The sequence below is a fragment of the Gopherus evgoodei genome, chromosome 2 (genome assembly GCF_007399415.2).
Source record: "Gopherus evgoodei ecotype Sinaloan lineage chromosome 2, rGopEvg1_v1.p, whole genome shotgun sequence".
Taxonomy (NCBI): Eukaryota; Metazoa; Chordata; order Testudines; family Testudinidae; genus Gopherus; species Gopherus evgoodei.
Window position 1 is genome coordinate 33,682,462 of NC_044323.1, and position 21,896 is coordinate 33,704,357.

Sequence of the window (21,896 nt, forward strand, 5' to 3'; positions counted from 1 at the left end):
TCTGGTGAGCTACACTTAGGGGTTCAGTGTAGAGTCCCAAATGGCAACAAACAAGTACAAGCGTTCACTTTCTTTAGGACTAAATTGTACTCGCCTTACTCACACAAGAAGCCCAACTGAAGTGGCCACTGAATGTTGAACTGCAGTTGATACTTAAGTAATAAACCATGAACAGGGGGTAAATTCTGCTCTCAGTTACACACAGAAGATCCAGAGTTACTCCAGTTACTGCAGATTAACATCAGATCAGAGCATAATAATAAGGCATGCATTTTTATGCCTTGCATCCAGTGGCAAAAATCTCATTGATTTAAGTGAGAGCACAATCAGGCCCCTAGCCTACTGGTGCATATCTCAAAAGCATTTTGAGTGAAGAGGCAAAAAGTCACATGCAATTAATGACCTGAAAAATCTATGCAGGAAGAAGGCTGATGAACCAGCTTTTCCCTTCAGGATTTGTCCTTGCTTGTCTGTCATACTGGTATCAAGCAGAAGCTGTAGGGCCATGTGTTGGTTCAGTGCAATAGGGGAAAAAAAAGAAGCCATCAAGAACCAGGTGTCTCAGCTGACAAAATCAGGATAAAAGTCTGGCATAGAGCCAAACAATCCTAACTAAAACAGAAATATAACTTTTAGATTTTGCTTTTGTTTGACAAAAAGTTTGAGATCCAAAGATGTACAGCAAGGAGGTCTGTCCACCTTATCTGGAGCTGTGGAGGCAGAACAAAACGGGCAGGTTCTTCAGCAAAATGGCTGTATGGTTGAGCTTGCCTCGCCAGAGTTCTGCAAGCAGGTTGAAGGTCTGTTTGTACTGTCTTTGGACCTTATTTTGAAGAAAGGAATTTTTCAGCTAAGCATAGATACATTTTTTTAATTCCTAGAATTATTATTTTACAAGATTCTGTAAAAAATAGTTAATTGATTTATAGCTAACTTGAATGCATATACTGTACTTTTGTCTTCAGTATGAACTGTACAAAAATAAGTTTGCATCCATAACTTTTTAAAGTAGGTTACACAGCATTTCTTTTGTCCCTACTATTATTTGGTAAGACTTACCCTTCAGTAATATTTAAAGATGAATCTCTGAGCTCCACTGGTGGCCTCTTTTTTCTTCTGCTAGAATTACTATCATTTGAGATGGAATCACTTGATGAAATTTCTTGGTAATAGAAATCTTCTAAATCCAGCATTTTGCCAAGACTGTAAATACATAAAGGTTCTAAATCACCAATTCTGTTTTGCAGCATTTTCCCAGCAAAAATAAAGTAATGAATCACAACCTTCATTTTCCTTATCTGAGGACTTTTGATATGTTGACTGTGGTAGAAAATTATATAAGCACAAAAATCTGGTCCTGGAAATGTAACTAATGAAAATGCAGGTGTTTATAATTTTGAACTAATAATTTGAATCTACCAGCAAGTATATAATTACATGCCAAATACTTTGTAGAATCAGCTTTTATATACGTGCATGCATGAGTTGTGGCTGATTTTGTTAAGATGTATCAATGTGCACCTGCATATCTCAGGGCAGTTCTGAGATTTAGAGATCTAACATTACTGGACAGTTTTCAGTAATGCTAATCTTGATGATATAATTAAGACTCTGTTAGTCATTCCATGATAATCACCTGTTTTCAGGGATTTATTCTTTGACCACAAAAATGTACTCTAGGACACGATTTAATAAACTGTGTTCAGCTAATTCAAAAGATTCCAATTCAAGCTCTAGAATTTAGGGATATCAGTAGATTTGTGACACTCTCTGGAGTACTTTGGGCTTATAAATGAATGGATTACATTGATCCCTAAGTAACAAGAAAATAATCATCTGTGTATTTAACATTTTCAGATCATGAGTGAGAAAACAGAAAACTGCTAGGGAATTGGATTTTTCAGGCAATTTGGAAAGTGACACAGGGACTTTCTTTCGATGTCACCTATTTATATATCTTGCTCAAGCTATTTATTTATCTGAGAGTTGTTACCCACTGGAAAGGTTTTGTAACATACAGTATATGAAATGAGTTGCCAACCTCAGTACACATCCTAGTGGCCAGGATGGTATTATTCAGCACTCTTCTTACCAGCCTCAGCAAGTAGACAAAGGATTGAATGGACCTAGTGAGTAATTTCTCCAGATCAAAACTGTGTCATGTTATTGGGATGATATTGGGAAAAAATGCACGGCTTCTTCCCAGGCTATTCCTATGCTGTGTACAGAGGCCTTTAGTTTCTAGAGCTCTCAGGCCATCCTCTAGCGAGCCCAAGGATTCTCTTTAAATAAGTTAATATTTAAGAAATGGAAATTTCGTGTAGAGAATATGAGAAGGGACTACAATATTTTGAAGCAGGCCAAAATTTATAGCATCAAGCAGAATGGGATGCTGTTACTGAAAGGGGCTTGTACTGTAATATAAATAATAATAACAAATAGTATATCAGTGTATTGTTGGAGATCGTATATATGACAGAGAGCACAAGCATTCTTCACATACATTGCTTCAGGATGCCTAAGGAAACACACTATTTGAAAACTGCAATGTTTAAAATGACTAAGAAAAAAGAGTCCTGAGGGTGACTTGAAAGACACAGGGCAATATTCTTCTCTCACACCTAGTATAAATCAGAAGTAAGTCCCTTGAATCTAGTAGCAATAGTGGCATAAAACTGGTATAAGTGAGAAGAAATTCAGGTCCAATAAGTGAATTTCTTGTCTAGACATGAACTGGTCAAATAACTCACCAGAAGAAGAACTGACTGGGAGAAACCCTATATTTGGAAATTTTCCAAGATCCAACTGGCACCACAAGCAGATCTGTGAGCTAGAGTTGACAGTGTCAGTGTAGTGAGGCGGTGTGGCTTCCCTCCGCTCCGGAGGAGGAAGAGCCCATCCGGAGGCCAGAGTGGGCGGAGCTAGGGAGCTCTCCAGCCCCTCAAAGGGTCAGGCAGTGACCCGGAATTATAAAGGCCGGTCCTCAGAGCTCAGTAGGAGCCCAGCCGCCAGAGAGAGCAGATGTCCCTGGGGGAGCCCGAGACTGGGAAGCTCTTACGGCCCAAGGCGGCCGCCCAGACTGGCTGGAGCTACCCCGTGCCCGCTATTCACAGGAGCTGCTGGAGTTACCCCATGCCCGCTATCTAGAGGAGCTGGCGGAGCTACCCAGGCCCGCTATCTAGAGGAGCTGCCGGAGCTACCCATGCCCGCTATCTAGAGGAGCTGCCGGAGCTACCCATGCCCGCTATCTAGAGGAGCTGCCAGAGCTACCCATGCCCGCTATCTAGAGGAGCTGCCAGAGCTACCTATGCCCGCTATCTAGAGGAGCTGCCAGAGCTACCCAGGCCCGCTATCTAGAGGAGCTGCTGGGCCTGTCCTGTGCCTGCTATCCGGAGGAGCTGCTGGGCCTGCTGACCAGCCCCTGCCCTGACGAACCCATGCTCCTAGACCCCTCAGAGGCCAACACCAGGACCAGGTAGCATCCGAGGGGTAGTATGGAAGTAGCCCGGGGGCAGCCAACCCCAGTCTGGCTGCAGCATTACTAGAGCCTATGTCAGTGTGTAGCGGCCAGGCAGGGCCGGCTTTAGGAAGTGCGGGGCCCAATTCGAACAGTTTCAACGGGGCCCCAACAGGGATGACTAAAAAAAAAACCAAATCAAAACAACAACAAACGCATGTAAAAAAACACGTGGGGCTTGTATTCACCGGATGGTGCTCTGAGTCTTCGGCGGCACTTCAGTGGTGGGTTCTTCACTCGCTCCAAGTCTTTGGCGGCACTGAAGGACCTGCCGCCGAAGTATCACCGAAGACCCAAAGCAAGCGAAGGACTTGGTGCCGAAGTGCTGCTGGAGACCCGAAGTGCCACCAGGTGAGTAAAAATCAAAAAGGCGCCTCTAGCCAGGGAAGGGATTCTCACTGGGTAAGGGGCCCTCTTAGGCGCGGGGCCCGATTCGGGGGAATTGGTGGAATTGGCCTAAAGCCGGCCCTGCAGCCAGGATCCCCACTGACTAAGCAGCGGATCTTCAGCCGCTGCTAGGGCCTTGGGCTGGGACACAGTGGAGTGGGAGGGCCTGTGTCTCCCCTGCCATCCAACTCCTGGGTGGCAGACTCCCCCTTCCTGGCCTGAGGAGGCCAAAGCCTGTTATTACTGCTCAGCCCTGCCTGAGGGCCTGAGCACCCCTGACTCGGCGTTTGTTGCCCCGCCCTGACCTAGGGCCAGGCTGAAACTATTATTCCCACTCAGCCCTGCCTGAGAGCCTGAGCACTCGGACTCAGTGGTTGTTGCCCCCCGTTACCTAGGGCCGGGCTCTGTGACTGTTGTTACGGCTCAGCCCTGCCTGATGGCCTGAGCCTCCTGACTCAGTGGTTGTTGCCCGCCGGAGCCAGGGCCAGACTAACCACATTTCAGCCGACTACCACAAGGGCTATCAAGGGAGACCCCGGGCTGGACTAATCCCCCAGACCCATCGGGGTGTAGAGAGCCGGCGTGGCTCCCCTCCACCCTGGAGAGGGTCGAGCCCTGGTGAACTCTTGTACATGTGGTGCCAGAAGTGGGGATCTGTTCCCTTGACCCCTGTGAGAAGGGGTCGGAGGGGGAGATCCACCCTGTCCCCGCAGAGAACCATGGAGATGGAGTGATTGTTTAAGCTGCTGACGGAGAGTCAGGAACGGCAGCAGGCCACCCAGCTACAGCAGCAGCAGTAGCAGGCAGCTGCCCAGCTCCAACATCAACAATAGCGGGATGCTGCCCAACTCCAGCAGCAGCAACAGCATCATGCCGCTCAACTCCAGCAGCAGCAACAACATCATGCCGCTCAACTCCAGCAGCAGCAGCAGCTTATTCAGCAGCTCGGAGCCCAGCTGCAACAGCTGGTGACAGCATTACCGCACCCCATAGACCCGCAGCCAGAGGACGGGGCTGGGTCACCACGCCCCGCCGCCCCAGTGCGACTAACCAAGATGGGCCCCGACGATGACCCTGAAGCGTTCCTGGTAACGTTCGAACGGGTGGCACTGGTCACTGGGTGGCCCCAGGACCAATGGGCCACCTCTTGGCCCCATACCTAACAGGGACTGCCTAGACGTTATACCGGGGGCTGGCAATGGAAGGGGCAAGGGATTATAGCTGGGTAAAGGCCGCGATCCTGGATGCCTTAGATGTCAGCCCAGAGACTTTTTGGCAGCGGTTCTGAAGCCAGACGTACCCCTCGGGCACCCGACCCTGGCTGGTGGCCCAAACACTGAAGGAGGCATGTAGGTGATGGCTACAGCCAGAGACGAGGACGGCAGAGGAGGTAACGGAACAAGTCATCCTGAAACAGTTTGTGCACACCATATCGGCCCGAGGACAGGCCTGGGTGCTCCGCCATCGGCCCGCAACGTTAGCCGCGGCCATCTCACTGATGGAGGACTTTCTCGCGGCCGAAACGCCAGCGGGGCCTGCCTTCCAACCTCACAACCTCGGGCCCGAACGCTCCAATGTGGAAAGAAAAGGGGACGCCGCGACCAGGCCGTGGAGCCTTGGCCGCATGCAGGAGGCCCACCCAGGGTCTCAGTCCAGACGTCTGGATCCTTCCCCTCGGCCTGGACTGGTGCCCACCATGCCGGGTGTTGCGAGAGTCCACCGGAGTCCTCCTAGGAGTCCTCGGGGAGCCCCCTCCCGGGGCGGTTGCCCTGGGCTCGGACCCTGTTTCCATTGTGGGAAGTCCGGACACTTGCAGCGGGACTGCATGGAAATGGACTGCAGCTTTGGGCAGGTCTGTGCAGGGGACACCAGGGCTCGGCTATCACAGGCTCACAAGATCACGGTCCTGGTAGTTGTCAGGCTTTGATCAACTCTGGCTGTGGTCAGACGCTAATTCGCCAGGCTCTGGGACCCCAGGCAGACCCCCGCCTGGGAATGATTCACCTTCAATTCATCCATGGGGATGTCCGGCCTTACCCTAATGCTTGGGTCCCGTTGACAGTAGCTGGCGTCACCCGACGAATCGTTGTCGGCTTAGCCCCTCGACTGGCGTACCTGGTGATCCTGAGACGGGACTGGCCCGCCTTTGAGGAGGTCCTCCAGTCGACCCCAGTGCTGGAGGGAGAGCGCCAGGAGGCCCTACTGGAAGAGGTGGGCGGGACCCCGGGAACTGAAGCAGGGACTGAAGAAACCGACAATCCCCTGCTGGAGCTCTCAGTCGAACCCCTCCTCCATACTGATTTTTGCCACAACCAGAGAGCTGACCCTACCCTTAGTCGGGCCTACGAACAGCTTGTGGCAGTCGATGGGACCATCATCGACCCCCAGCGTGCAACCCAGTGGCCCCACTTCAAACTATGCCGGGACCGTCTTTACCGGATCGACCGTGACTCCCGCACAAAGGAACCCCAAACACAGTTGCTGGTACCACGGCGTCACCGGCGAGCCGTGATGAAGCTGGCATGTGATATCCCAGCTGCCGGGCATCTGGGCCATGAGAAGACCCTTGCCCGGATCTTGATGTGGTTCTTCTGGCCCGGGATTCACCAGGAGGTGAGGAATTATTGTAGCTCCTGCCCAGAGTGCCAGTTAGCCACTCCCCAGCGAGTGCCCAAGGCAGCCCTGGTCCCTATGCCTATAATAGAGATGCCTGTTGAGCGAGTGACTATGGACCTGGTGAGCCCGCTCCCAAAAAGTGCTTCCGGCTTCCAGTATGTCCTGGTCATCGTGGACTATGCCACCCATTTCCCCGAGGCCATTCCATTGCGGAGCACCACTACCTGGACCATCGCTGGGGAACTGGTTAAGGTCTTTGCTCGGGTGGGCCTGCCCTGAGAAATCTTAACAGATCAAGGCATCAATTTCACCTCCAGGTTGTTACAGCAGGTCTGTGAGCTCCTGGGGGTTAAACAATTACGCACCTCCGTATACCACCCCCAGATGGACGGGCTGGTGGAACAGGAGATGCTGCGGAAGTTCCCCCCTGGAGGAGCTGCGCCGGTGGGACCAGTTGCTCCTTCCCCTGCTGCTAGCCATCCGTGAGGTACCCCAGTCATCAACCAAGTTTTCCTCATTTGAACTATTATATGGGCGCCGTCCGCAGGGCCTGTTGGACTTAATGCGGGAAACTTGGGAGCAGTCCCCCTCTCCAACCCAGGGACTCCTGAATTATGTCCTTCAGCTGCAGGAGTACTTTGCTCAGGCTGGGGCCCTGGGCGACGTTCCAGCCTCCATGGGGCCCTGGCGACGTTCCAGCGGCTAATGGATCGCCTACTACAACTCCATCGAGACTATGTGGCAGCTTACTTGGACGATACCTTGGTCTATAGCCACCACTGGGAAGACCACCTGAAATGGGTAGCAGCGGTCCTGATGTCCCTGTGACAGGCGGGGCTGACGGCCAACCCAAAAAAACGCCGCATCGGATGGCAGACCACATATCTAAGGTACACTATCTGGGGAGGATGAGTGAAGCCCCTTATCGGGAAAGTGCAAGCCCTGGCAGCCTGCCCGATGCCTACCACGAAATGCCACGTCCAACAGTTCCTGGCGCTTGTTGGGTACTATCGGCAGTTCATCCCCCAGTTCGCTTCCATCGCTGCGCCCTTAACAGGACTGTTGACAAAGAACAGCCCCTGGCAGGTACGGTGGTCCCCCGAATGTGAAGATGCCTTCTGGACACTCCAGACATGTCGCTGCCAAAAGCTGGTCCTATATAACCCGGACTTCCACCGGAGGTTCATCCTCCAGATGGATGCCTCAGAGGTGGGACTGGGGGCTGTCCTGTCCCAAGAAGTCAATGGAGAGGACCATCCGGTTCTATTATCTCAGCCAAAAAATTTTCCCCTGGGAGAAGAACTATGCTGTTGTTGAGAAAGAAGCACTGGCCATAAAGTGGGCCTGTGACGCCCTACGCTACTACCTCCTTGGGCTCTGTTCACACTAGTCACGGACCGTGCCCCCCTCCGACGGTTGATGAAAATGAAAAATAACAACGACCAATTATTGCGATGGTATCTGGCCTTACAGCCCTATGCGTTCACCATCCAGCATAGGGCTGGTAAGGAACATGCGAACGCAGACTTCCTGTCCCGCCTCGGAGGGATGGAAGAGCCTAGCCCCAATGAGCGGGAGCCAGACTTAAGGGGGTCTGTGTGTAGGGAGGTGGTGTGGCTCCCCTCTGCCCTGGAGGAGGAAGAGCCCATCCGGATACCAGAGTGGGCGGAGCTAGGGAGCTCTGAGCCCGCCCCTCAAAGGGTTAGGCGGCGACCCGGAACTATAAAGGCCGGCCCTCAGAGATCAGTAGGAGCCCAGCCGCCGGAGAGAGCAGATGTCCCTGGGGGAGCCCGAGACTGAGAAGCTCCTACGGCCCGGGGAGGCCACCCAGACTGGCCGGAGCTACCCTGTGCCTGCTATCCAAAGGAGCTAGCAGAGTTACCCTGTGCCTGCTATCCGGAGGAGCTGGCAGAGCTACCCTGTGCCTGTTATCCGGAGGAGCTGCCGGGCCTGCCCTGTGCCTGCTATCCAGAGGAGCTGCCGGGCCTGCTGACCAGCCCCTGCCCTGATGAACCCATGCTCCTAGACCCCCCAGAGGCCAACGCCAGGATCCAGGTAACACCCGAGGGGTAGTATGGAAGTAGCCCAGGGGCAGCCGACCCCAGTCTGGCTGCAGCATTACTAGAGCCTATGTCGGTATGTTGCGGCCAGGATTTCCACTGACTAAGCAGCGGATGATCTTCAGCCGCTGCTGGGGCCCCGGGCTGGGATGCAGTGGAATAGGAGGGCCTGCGTTCCCCCTGCCACCCAACTCCTGGGTGGCAGACTCCCCCTCTCCCTGGCCTGAAGAGGCCGAAGCCTATTATTACTGCTCAGCCTGCCTGAGGGCCTGAGGACCCCTGACTCAGCGTTTGTTGCCCTGCCCTGACGTAGGGCTGGGGCTCATAACTGTTGTTACGGCTCAGCCCTGCCTGAGGGCCTGAGCTTCCTGACTCAGTGGCTGTTGCCCGCCGGAGCCAGGGCCAGACTAACCACATTTCAGCCGACTCCCACAAGGGCTACTGAGGGAGACCCCGGGCCAGACTAATCCCCCGGACCCATTGAGGTGTAGTGAGCCAGGGTAGCTCCGCTCCGCCCCGGAGAGGGTCAAGTCCCAGTGATCTCTTGTACAGGGGACACAGACATAAATTAAACCAGAAATGCATAATGGGGTCATTGAGTGAAGAGCTCAGCCTCAAAATACAAAACACCAAATGGCTCATCCAATATGCAAGATAACCAGTGGCTGAAATACAGCTGAATGCAAGACTGAGCATAAGCATGTGGTTGCATTTTATTGATTGTAAAGGTGTATACAGTTCCTGCGTGCTACCTTGTGGCTCAGTGTGGCGCTGCAGCTGTGCAGCACCTTAGTTTCCCTAGGTGAAGCAGCAATAGATTCCCTTTAACTGCCCAGCCAAGAAGAAACCAACATATATTAACACAATACCAAGTCCCCTTTTTAATCAGACTTCAGGACAGGAACCATTGTAACAAACAGTTCATCAGGATCGTAGATGAAGGCTCCCAAGCCGACAGTCCATGCCCAAGTCTGTGAGCCAGTTTAGGCTTGTCTCATAGTGCCTCAGAGAGTAACTACCACCCCACTGCAGCCTGTTTGGCTTCTATTCCCTCTCTCTCCCCTGCTCCACTTCCTGTTCCTGTTTATATGGGTCAACCCCCAGGGGGACAGGACCTCCTTGATTATCTCCAGGCTGCAAACTGTAGCCTCCAGCCCAACTCTTAAAGGGGAGTACCCTTTTTTACCATACATTCTCTCAAATATATATTTGCTGGTTTAGATGTATTCTATATGAAGTTTGCATCCTGCAGCTTCAGCTGCAGATTGATGTTTCCAATCATGCAGGATATCAAGTGTCTCGTGCAAGGTGATGTGTTCCCATTTCCCACTGCCTTCAGTGAGAGCTGAGGGCATTCACCATCACACAGGACTGAGCCTAATGAATAGGCCACTGCTACCATACTACTATATATCAAATAAAGGAACAGTTAAGGCCAGGTCTGCATTATAGACTTCTGCTGACGTAGGTACTTTGGTTGGGGGTGTGAAAAGATAGGATCCCTGAGTCTGACCAGCAGAAGCCCTTATTCTAATTTTCTGACATAGCATGTTTGCCTTACGGTGGGTGGTTTTACTCTACCAGTACAAAGCACAGCTTTGCTGGTATAGCTGTGTCCACCCTAGGACTGCTTTGCCAGTATAGTCTACCGGTATTCTGATACTGGTGAAGTGCTCCTAGTATAGATGTAGCCTAAGAAACCTATTCAGGAGTGGATGGTCACAGGGAAGCAGCACAAAAAGCATAAGTACAGGTCCATATGTGGGGCAAAGCTGTGGGTTTAATCTTTGCCAGAAGCTATGTGCTGAATATTTGCCAGAACCATCGAGAGATCTGCATATATATAGCTCCAAGAAAATATATGCACGTGGATATCCACCAAAACATTTCAATTACACAGTGAGAAAAGCTTTACTATTGAATTGGCAGTGGGCATTTTGGTTTTCTTACTTCTTCTGAATATATAAACTGTTTCTGTTTGTGGTTTTTATATTTCCAAGTGGTTGTTTCTCAGAAGGGGAGCCCCATCTTTCCTTGGATTTTTGCTAATGAAGTGACTGGTTGCTCACCTGTTTTGAACTGGAATTTTAAGCGCCCTCAATTATTTGTTTGATTTAGAATTGTCTTTGTGCTGGACTGTGTCTTAGTTTATTATTATGCTTGTATTGCCATTGCAAAAGACTCATGTACAAGGAAAAACATTTGACCAAATTCTATAATGTATTTTGTTCTTTACAATGGTATAATTTTACCTTGCAAATGATACCTCTCTGTGTACCATTAAATAACTATATTCTTTTCTTAACTCTTGGTTTTACTTTGTTGACAGTGCAGCTTAACACTGTTTCTGGAGCATTATAACAATTACTGTGGGATAAGTAAATAGAGAAGAAAAAAATACCTGTTTTTTCTTGGTTTCCGTTTTTCTTCTTGGATTGATTTCTAAGAAAACATCAAGCAATTTTTAAAGAATTGCGTCACTTTTTAAAAACACTGGAGCATTTTTATGCAAAGGTCCAATACATGGACATGTTAAATATGAGACTTTTCTATAATTCTTACTAAGAAAAATATGTAGAACCTAATTTGTTGAGCAAAAAAAAAAAGTATGTGCTGTAGCAATTTTTAATAATCTTTCTGCTTGTTTATCTGTATAAGAGAATGCCGCTAGTACTGGTAATTATACTGTACACAAATAAAAGAAACTAATCAAAAGAAGGAGGGGAATATCAAACTTCCAAATCCTATATCTGCTTTAATAAAAGTGACAAACACTGTCCAATTTAGGCAAACTTTTATATATGCTATGCCAGTTATTTGGATATTAACTGTTCAGAGTGAGGAGGCCCAAACTCATTCTCAACAAATGGTTTTACAAAAGGCAGCTCATGCCAGCCCAGCCTGATTTCTTTCTTTGAGAAAATAAGCGGGATTTTTTTTTGACAAAGGAAACACAGTAGATCTAATCAATCTGGATTTTAGTAAGGCATTTGACACAGTTCCATGTGGGAAATTATTAGTTCAATTGGAGAAGATGGGGATAAGGTGGATAAGGAACTGGTTAAAGGGGAGACTACAACAGGTCATGCTGAAAGGTGAACTCACAGGCTGGAGGAAGGTTACTAATGGAGTTCCTCAGGGATCGGTCTTGGGGGGACCAATCTTATTTAACATTTTCATTAATGACAGTGGCACATAAAGTCAGAGTGTGCCAGTAAAATTTGCGGGTGACAAAGTTGGGAGGTATTGCCAATAAGGAGAAGGCCCAGAATATTATACAAAAAGATCTGGATGACCTTGAAAACTGGAATAATAGAAATGGGATGAAATTTAATAGTGCAAGTTCATGAATTTAGGGACTAACAACAAGAATTTTTGCTGCAAGCTGGGGACATATCTGTTGCAAGGGACCGAGGAGGAGAAAAACCTGGATGTATTGGTTGATCACAGGATGACTATGAGCTGCCAGTGTGATGAGGCTGTGAAAGAGGCTAATGCAGTCCAAGGTCCATCAGGTGAGGTATTTCAGTAGAGATAAAGACGTGTTATTACCATTATACAAGGCACTGGTGATATCTCATCTTGACTACTGTGTGCAGTTCTGGTCTCCCACGTTTAAGGAAGGTGAATATAAGTGGAACAGATGCAGAGAAGGGCTACTAGGAGGAAAACCTACGTCATGACAGGAGACTCAAGGAGTTTGGCTTGTTTAGCCTAACTAAACAAAGGCTGAGGGGAGCTATGATTGCTCTCTATAAATACATCAGAGGGATAAATACCAGGGAGGGAGAGGTGTTATTTAAGCTAAGCGCCGAAGTGGACACAAGAACAAAGGGATATAAACTGGTCATCAAGAAGTTTAGGTTTGAAATTAGATAAAGGTTTCTAACAATCTGAGGAGTGAAGTTCTGGAACAGCCTTCCAAGGGAAGCACTGGGGACAAAAATCCAAAATGACTTCTAGACAGAGCTTGATAAGTTTATGGAGGGAATCGTATGATGAAACTGCCTATAATGGCATGTGGCTCATGTGATTGCTACTAGCAAATATCACCAATGGCCCAAGATGGGACACTAGATGGGGAGGGCTCTGAGTTACTACAGAGAATTCTTTCCCAGGTGTCTGGTGGGTCCAGACCAACTGACCACCGTTTTGGGGGTCAGGAAGGAATTTTGCCGCAGTTCAGACTGGCAGAGATCCTCAGGTTTTTTCGCCTTCCTCTGCACCTTGGAGATGGGTCACTTCCAGGTTTTAACTAGAGTAAATGGTGGATTCTTTGTAAGCTGAAGTCTTTAAATCATGATTTGAGAACTTCAGTAACTCAGCCAGAGGTTATGGGTCTACTAAAGGAGTGGGTAGGTGAGGCTCTGTGGCTTGCAATGTGCAGCTCAGACTAGGTGATCACGATTGTCCCGTCAGGCCTTGAAGTCTGAGTTAAATTCAATGGGAGTTTTGTCACTGGCTTTGCAGAAAAAACTGGACTGGGTACATATATTATAAGCAGGATACTCTGCTGAAATATGTTACCATTGGGATACAGACCCTCCAAAGATGCAGAGGAGTGAGAGTTATTTGAGAATGTGAATAATTTCTAATCTATAATAGATTTCTCTCTTTTCGGAGAAAGCAATGCTATGCTGCAGCATTTAGAATAGCTTGACTCTTCAGAAGTAATATTTTAAAGTTTAGAATGGACCTAATTTTGATCTCTTATGTTGATATAAATCACCAGTAATTCCATGAAAGCTAGCGAATTACACTGGTTTAAAACCTGTGTGAAAAGAAAATCAGTATCCTTTCCTAGAATCACCATATTTAGGGTATTGCAACTGATATAGCATAGATTAGTGGTGGGCAACCTGCGGCCCGTCAGGGTAATCCGCTGGCAGACTGTGAGACAGTTTGTTTACATTGAGCATCCACAGGCACAGCTGCCCGCAGCTCCCAGTGGCTGCAGTCTGCCGTTCCTGGCAAATGGGAGCTGCGGGAAGTGGACTACCTTGACGGGCTGTGTGTGGCCCACATGCCCCAGGTTGCCCACTACTGGCATAGATTCTTGAGTTCAAAACCAAGTGCAGAAAGATAGTTTTCCTTTTAATGTGACAGGACAACTATAAATAAATAAAGCTATTGTCCCCTTACTAGCATTGTAAAAATCAATGGGCCATATTCCCCCCTCATTTACACCTGTGCAACACCCTGCACTTCAGTGGGGTTGCATGGAGATAAGTGAAGGCAGAATGTGGCTTGTTAATTAATTAATACTGAGAACACTGGGTGAGATATGTACCAGTTTGTGGTGTGTCCCCATTTTTATAGATGGGGACTGTGAGGTAGAGTGAGTCACAGCAAAATTTTCAAGGACATTCACCAACACTGTAGGTAGAGCTGGTTGGAAATCATTTTCAGTATTTCAATTATTTTTGTCCCAAGTTGAGAAGAAAAGCCAAAATTTTAAATTTTTTGCAGAACAAAATTATGGAAGAAAAAATGTTTGCTTGCATTGGAAGATTTCATTCTTATATATTCAAAATGTTTCATTTAGATTTCAATCCTTTTTATTTTATATAGAAAACAAGTAAGTATATTTTGAAATGAAAAGTTGTTTCAAAACAATTCAAACTTTTCATTCCAAACATGTCTAAATGGGACATTTTCTAAATGTTTTCCCCCAATTATTTAAAATGAAAGGTCATCAGAATGATAATGTGAAAAATTTGGTTTAATCAAAATTACATTTTCCTTAATAAACCTCTTTTGATGAAATTTTTCAACCAGCTCTAATTTTTGGATGCCCAGTTTGAGACATCTAGAGTGGGTCTACACTGTAGTTAGACACTTGTGGCTGGCCCATGCCAGCTGACTTGGGCTGTTTAATTGTGGTGTAGATGTTCGAGCTCAAACTGCAGGCTGAGCTCTGGGACCTTCCCACCTTGCAGGATCCTAGAGCCTGGGCTCCATTCCAGGCCCAAAGATCTAGACTGCTGGGCCTTAAACTTTGCCACTGTATCCAGTGTCAGCAAGAGAGGCTCTCTCACTCTTGAAAAATAATACATACAATTGACTGACAATAAAGTTAATTCATATTTTGAAAACTACTACTGAAAACTAGGTTAAAAGATGCCCAGTTTTTGCTGATACCAAGTCAGACAAATAACAAATAAGTTTTCATAAAGTACCAAGATTCTTCACGTTTGATCTTTGCTTTGTGGATACACTTTGCACCAATAACACATTTACTTTAAGATGTTAATTTCTTCACATAAAATTCCAAATACAGAATTCTGTGTTACGCTTTGCATTTAAAAGTCCTAAACCTCACAAGACTTGTTTTCCAGGAAACAGGTCCTATTCAACATATGCCCATCTCTATTTCAAAATATGAATGTTTCAGTGATAACTTCTTTTATCCTGCTCCTTTGTAACAATTTCCACTGAGAGAAGGCCAGTTGTGACAGCCAGTTTAATCAAGTATACTCTTACCTGATGTTAAAATAGGCCAGCGAGATACATATGCCGCTAGCAAATGTACTTAATTGCTCTTTATAGAAACCTTCTGAACTGCTTTTTAAATGTCCCTCTTTCTGCTCACCTGCTTGCCTTTTTCTGTGTTGAATGACATTACAGTCAAGAGTGGAAAGCAGACACAGATATTTGAATTTGGACCAAAGGCTTTACATGGAGACAGTTAAATCCATTAGTTTATTGAGCTGTCTCCAGCTCCTTCAAAACAGTAATCTGACATTTGGTAAAGGGAGCTGTATACCAGCACTGCATATTTTAATACTTGCTCTCAAGGCAAGATCAGATTCTAAATATATTACAGAGATGACGGTCATTACAAATACCTAGATAGACAGGTCACATAAATACTTCACCCACCTAGTCTGTCTGTCTGTCTAGGTAATATCTTATTACTTCACCCACCCTGTCTCTGTAACATCCTGGGACCAACATGGCTACAACGCTGCATACAACAACAGACAAAAAGAGTAGGTGTGAATCTTGGGTGGTCTGAAATCTGGCTATGGATTTGAATTTTGTGGCCCATCAGTTTTTACTGGAAGGGAGTGTCTTCTGCCCATTGTAAAGGATTGGCTGGACAAGATACGTCTGTCAGGTTTTGCCCACAAAAGTTAGTCAAGCTTACATGTATTAGAGTATAGTATGTGGAGTCTTCAGGATTATTTAAAGTTTTGGGTTTCCGCTGTCTCCTTGGGGGTCGCTGTAGGGGATGAAAGTCCTCTGATTTGGTGGCAACTGTAAAAAAAGAGCAAGAGCAACCCATGTTCATTTGTTCACAGGATGAGTGTGCGTGATAAAAACATAACAAGAGAGGCATTTATCTGACAATGAAAAAACACTTTCAGCTACTTTTAACACTTAAAATAAAGTAAGTGTTTTGGACATTTCCAGGACCATGCTTGGAAGAAATGTAGCTCTGTTAAACCCACCTTCAACAATGCCCGTGAACACAGATCACACAGAAATTGGCGTGTTGGAACAAGTGTGGAACGCTCTCTCTGACACAGGCTAATACTGGATGTTTCAAGGAAAGGTGCTGGGAGCCAATGATGAGGTATTTGTCTGTGCCCTTTGTCCTTTTCTCTGTCCTGTATGGAAACTTGTCCACTTAATTCCTTAAAGCTAAGGCTGTGAGTTTGTCACCGAGGTCATGGATTCCGTGACTTTCCATGACCTCCCTGACTTCTGCAGTGGCCGGTGTGGCTGGCTTCAGGTCTGCCTGAGCAGCTTAGGCAGCCCCTGGGCCAACTGCACTGGCTGCCGCTGGGGCAGTCTCAGCCCACCGCCTTCCGCACCCCCCCAGCAGCAGCAGGAGTTTGGGTGGGGAACTCAGGGCTGGGGGTTGGGGTGTAGGAGCGGGTGAGGGCTCTGGGTGGTTCTTATCTTAGGTGGACTCCCCAAAAGCGGCAACATGTCTCTCCCTTTCAGCTCCTAGCTCCATGTGCTGCTTCTGCCCGCAGGCACCATCCCCGCAGCTCCTGTTGGCCGCGGTTCCTGGTCAATGGGAGCTGCGGAGCTGGCAATGCATGGAGCTAGGAGCTTAGGGAATGACATGTCGCTGCTCCCAATAAGCTGGGTAGGGAGCTTGCCAATCCCATCAACTCCCACCCCCAAGCACCAGGCTTCTCCCACCTGAACACCTGCACCCCCCCAACACACCTGCAGCATCCCCTGGGCCACTCCCCTAGCGCACTTGCGGCCCAGGCTGCCACCCTCCCAGCAACTGCAGCACCCCTAGGCCATCCCCCCGTGAGCACCTCCACTCTCCCCACAGGCACCCCTCCCCCCCAGATTTAGTCAGGGATATAATACAAGTCATGGACAGGTTATGGGCTGTGAATTTTTGTTTACTGCCTATGACCTGTCATGACTATTTTACTAAAAATACACATGACTAAAACGTAACGTGTGCTCAGAGTTTTTAGTGCCCTAGTTGGGTGCATTTATCTGTAGATTCAACTGCAATCTCATCTTCCAATCTCCTTAATAATCTGTCACTTAATCTAGTATAATTGAAAATATAGCTAACAGGGATCTGGTTTATTTCACCTCACTGAACAATGGCTTTCCATTCCTATATCACATACTAAAGTCACGGCTCCCTGTAGTTGTAGCCTGTACCTTACAGGCATTTGCAAGAAATTTAACATTGGTTGGCAAGTAGAAATCATGAGAATGAGAATCAGGCCTGATATCTTTATTTTTGTTATGCACATTCCTCTTTTATATGAAACCAAACACCTCTAAAGACTTATTCACGTATGCTACCCAAAAGTCAGTAACATATAAACATGTCCTCCACTTAATGAGACATTGCTAATGCCAGGAGTCCCATTTTTTACCTATTAAAAGGTTGATTCTTGGAGACAAGAAAAGAGCAGAATTTACACTCGTTAATGATTTTAAATGTAAGAAGTGAGCAACCCTGCATGAAAAAAAATGTTAAATTCAGAACTGTAAAAGCGTAAGAAATATTTATTTATCTTATCTCATTCTCCAGTCTTTCCACCAATGTGAATATGACCAGAGCAACATGTGCTATATTTAATAGAAAATATTACAGATAGAGCTGGTCAGAATATTTTTTAACAAAATCTATTTTCATCAAAAGATGCTGTTTTGTCAAAACCAAAACTTTGCCGAGAGGGATCGGTTTTGACAAAGAATTTGATGGGAAGATTTCCGACTTCCAGGGCACGGGAGAGACCCCTAAAATAAAAAACTGGCCCTTTTTGTTCCAAAAATGGACATTTTTCACACATTTCTGTTTCATGAAAACATTCAAAAGATTTTGTTTTCGTTCTGATGCAGAATGAAACCAAATTTGCAAAACACTGAAAGTTATCATAAAACAGAATTGTCATCCCCCCAGCCTGCTCTGATTTCAGAGTTAGATATTGGCATCTGAGCTACACTAGTTGGTAAATGTGAAACAAAATAGAAAATAAAAGCTCTCTGGACATCCTGAAATTGCTTCATGAAAAGCACACAGCTTTTATATTGACTCTTCTGTACTGAAGGGTAGTAAGTATTAATACCCGTCGAGGTCCTGCACACCCAAGCTAAACACTCACATGCACAATGTGCGTCCCTGGAAGATTAGTCCAAAAGCTTTGTCAAGGCCAGATCATTTCCTTGGTTCTGTGCAAAGAACCACCCTCTGTGGATCATAGTCTCTTCACATGGAAAGGGAGCGCCATGCACCTCTACATCAGTGTTCCCTTTCCTTTAAATCCATGGAGGACTCTGTGGTTGTGAGGAACCAGGAGTATACAGGGAGTAGCTGAGGCAGGAGATGAGCATCATCCCCCCTGTGCTCAGCATCAACACCAGAGGAAAGTTAATAAAGACAGTGACAGCTGTGGAGCTTCCTTCATACTGGGATGGCCCCAGGGTAGGAGGAGGGGCCTGTAGCAGTGAAGCTGTGTTGGTGCCCTGTTCACAGGGATCTGGGCAAAGCCAAGGGATAACGTGAGAGCACAGGATCTCTGCACTGAAGGCATTGTGTCCCAGTATCACTTCAAGACCGGCCGGGTTTTAGGATGGGCCCCTGGTCTTCCCTGCCTCACAACAAAATAATTCAGAGGAAACCTCTGAATTTCCTGGCCCATACATGGATATTGTACTTGGGGACAGAATCTGCCCCACAATGGCTTATTCACATTGCTAACTACTGAAAGTATATTCCACTGCAGTGGTAATGCATTGAAGTACTGCTGTTCCACCTGAAGTGAGTTGTGCCCATGAACCAGAGTGCTAACAACACTCAAGTGGGTAAGGAAGGAAAGAATACATTTTGTTCTCTAAGGGTATGTCTGCACGGAAATTAAAAACCTGAGGATGGCTCATGCCAGCTGACTTGGACTCACAGGGCTCGGGCTGCGGGAACATCTGCGCTCAGGCTGCAGCCCTAACTCTGGGACCCTCCTTGCAGGATCCTAGAGCCTGGGCTCCAGCTGAAGCTCAAATGTCTACACTGCAATTAAACAACCCTTTAGTCTGACTCCTAAAAGTCCGAGTCAGCTGGCATGGACCAGGTATGGGTGTCTAACTGCAGTGTAGATATATCTTAATAGCTCCCAGAAACTTTTGTTTATTTTACTCTGGGGAAGTAAAATCTATTCTACCTACATCATAACACCTTTTTAATTAAGAATGTGGCACGAGTAGTTATAATGAGAAATGATCATCAGTGTTGGCACCTGGAAAATTAGCTGTATATGATTTTTGGTATGTGTGATAAATAAGGCTTGTAAAGGTCACTGCTATACTAAAGAGCCAGGAGGAATAATGTTAATTTAAACTGTAATAGGGTAATGATTCCATTTATTGTTTCAGCTTCTTATCTGAAATGCAAACTGCTCCTAATGTAATGAATGGACTATTATCTCAACATTTTACCTTTAAGAGAATAATGGTATTTTTCAAAGTCAGGGTATAGATAATTCACTTTAGAAATGAAATTTATATACAACTAATTCATTTTATTAAATTGAGATTAAATATGAATCATAGTTTCAATTAAACAGATATACTGGGCCTAACACAGATACATTCTACTCTACTGATTCTACCCTCGTTATGATGCTGGTTTTACACTGGGGCAATTCAATTGTCTTCAATTCAATGGTTGACTTACACTGAAGATAAATCAGAAATGATAACCTAAAATGATAAAAGTAGTTTAATTAACTATAAAACTCTGTTACACGTTTTCAAAAATTCAATCTGAGTGATTGCTATGATCACATGAAAATCTGGAAAAAATGAACAAAAATGTGGAGCACTAGGAAAAGCCCAAGAAAGTAGATCTGTAGTTTTTATAGTCACACAAGAGATCATTACCCTACATGATATCACATTATTCATTATCTTATCTGACACATCATCACTGTCAAAGACCTAAAGTACACTTTTCTTTCAGATGAAAACTATTCCAGTTGAAAATAGCTGAGAGAGTCACTCCTCTGCATAGCTGCTCTGAAAATTATTCTTCCTACACTCAGAAAAATTATTTTAACGATCATAAGGTCTCAGTAAGACAACTTGCTTTGATTATTGAAAATTATATTGCTGAGAAGAGCATCTTTTTACCTAGACCTAAATCATTTGGAAAAATCTGCCAACATAAGTGTCTATATAATACTTTCCATAGACATATCTAAATTTGACTTGCATGCCCCTGCTTCATGGATGAGATGAGGGTTCTTTTCGTTCAGGTTACTTCTGCATTCCTCCATTTTTTCCAACTCCTATAAATCTCCTGTGTCTGGAAATTTTTATTTCCCTCCTTTTCATCAAATGGAGCTCTCCTTCTATATGTTCAGCCCCAATGGGATTAAGCTCAATTCTTACAAGTACCAAGCAGCCTCTGCTAGTTCCACTACCAGCTACTATAGACATTTTCTCTTTCAATACATCACTTCCTGTTACATACCACAGAGGCTAACTGTGAAATTACTACAATACCTTGGTGATACAAACTGATAGGCCAAATTCTACTGTCAGTCACACTGGTGTAAATCTGAAGTCAATGGAGTAACTCCAGATTTGAGGAACACCAGTGTAACTGAGAGGAAAACTTGAGTAGCAGTAATTGAGATTAGGGGCCATAGCAGTGATGAAGTTGGTTTCAGGGGCTTTACATGCTGCAGTACTGACACCAGACACTATGAAAGGAAGTTAGGGGGACTGGATTATTATTCTGGAGAACAGCAGGTCCTTTAAGATTATAAACCCTAAAACTCTGAATTTCCCTTCTTTGTGAAGTTCTAAAGAAGGCCACAGATGTGTCTGGATTTATTTTTTGAATTATCCAAGATGTAACTTACATGGAGTTACATCAGAGGCGAATTTAGCCCTACCCAGAATTTAGTTCACTTACCCAGAGAATCAACTAATGGTTAATAGATTTCTTTCTGCTCTTAGTTGTGTGTGTTCTTTTTTTATGAAATACAAATACTGTAGTTGGTATCTGTAATATGGGACAACTTATTATGCATAGAGTAATGAAATCTGCTTTTCATTAGTTGTCAATACTACCAGAGAACTTTTACTTACTAGGTTTTGGTTGGGTCTTCAGTTGGTTGGCCCTCTGGCTGAGTCACAAAGTCCTTCTGGGGTGGTAAGGAGTCCAATGAATAGTCTACTTTGCCCTCACTACAGTCTTCAGCCCTGGCTCTGGGCCCACTGAATTCTGCCCTTTCTTCAGGCTCCCAAATAAGTCCTGTCCCCATCTTAGGGTTTCTGCCAATTTACCTGCGGCTGGTAGAGGAATTCAGGCCTACCCAACTCCAGGTTCCACCCCATGGACCCTCTAAACAGTAGCCAGATATGGCTCGATTCAATTAGTTGCTGCTTCTTCCCTGGGCCTCTTCCCACCTGGCTCCTTTTGGCTTCACCCTTATCTCAGGGTTAAGGGTCTTGAATCCTCTTTCTGCAAACCCAGCTATGCAAAATACAGCCAGATACAAACTCTGGCTGTCCCTTGAGCTTCTGGCCAGAGCAGAGGACCCTTCCTCACACCTCTGGTTACAGCTAGGAACTGACCTTCTAGGCCACTCAACTTCTTTTATCTGGGCCTGCTGGCTCTGATTGGCAGTCACTAGCCCTTCTGACCCTTGGAGGTTTCAGGTCTCTCTAGCTTCCAAGATGGGTTGCTTCAGTGAAGTCTCTCTAGGCAAGGTTGGACGATCCACCTTTACTGCTCTTTTCGTCCCACCTTGCTGCTTTCTGCGGTCCGAGGTAGTAGGACTGCAGTCCTCGGTAGGGAGCTGCAAAGGCTAGGCACA

General features: G+C 46.2%; 1 protein-coding gene across 2 annotated transcripts in view; it reads right to left on the reverse strand.

Annotated features, from left to right (window-relative positions):
* The window catches only part of MYO3A (myosin IIIA), a 205,548-nt gene that overhangs the window by 1,994 nt on the left and 181,658 nt on the right, over positions 1-21,896 (reverse strand). For both annotated transcript variants that reach the window (XM_030550332.1, XM_030550333.1), the window contains 3 exons: positions 15,731-15,840; positions 10,982-11,022; positions 1,060-1,203 (listed from right to left, as the gene is read on the reverse strand). In XM_030550332.1, the coding sequence (XP_030406192.1) occupies positions 1,060-1,203; positions 10,982-11,022; positions 15,731-15,840 (295 nt within the window). The remainder of the gene's footprint in view (positions 1-1,059; positions 1,204-10,981; positions 11,023-15,730; positions 15,841-21,896) is intronic.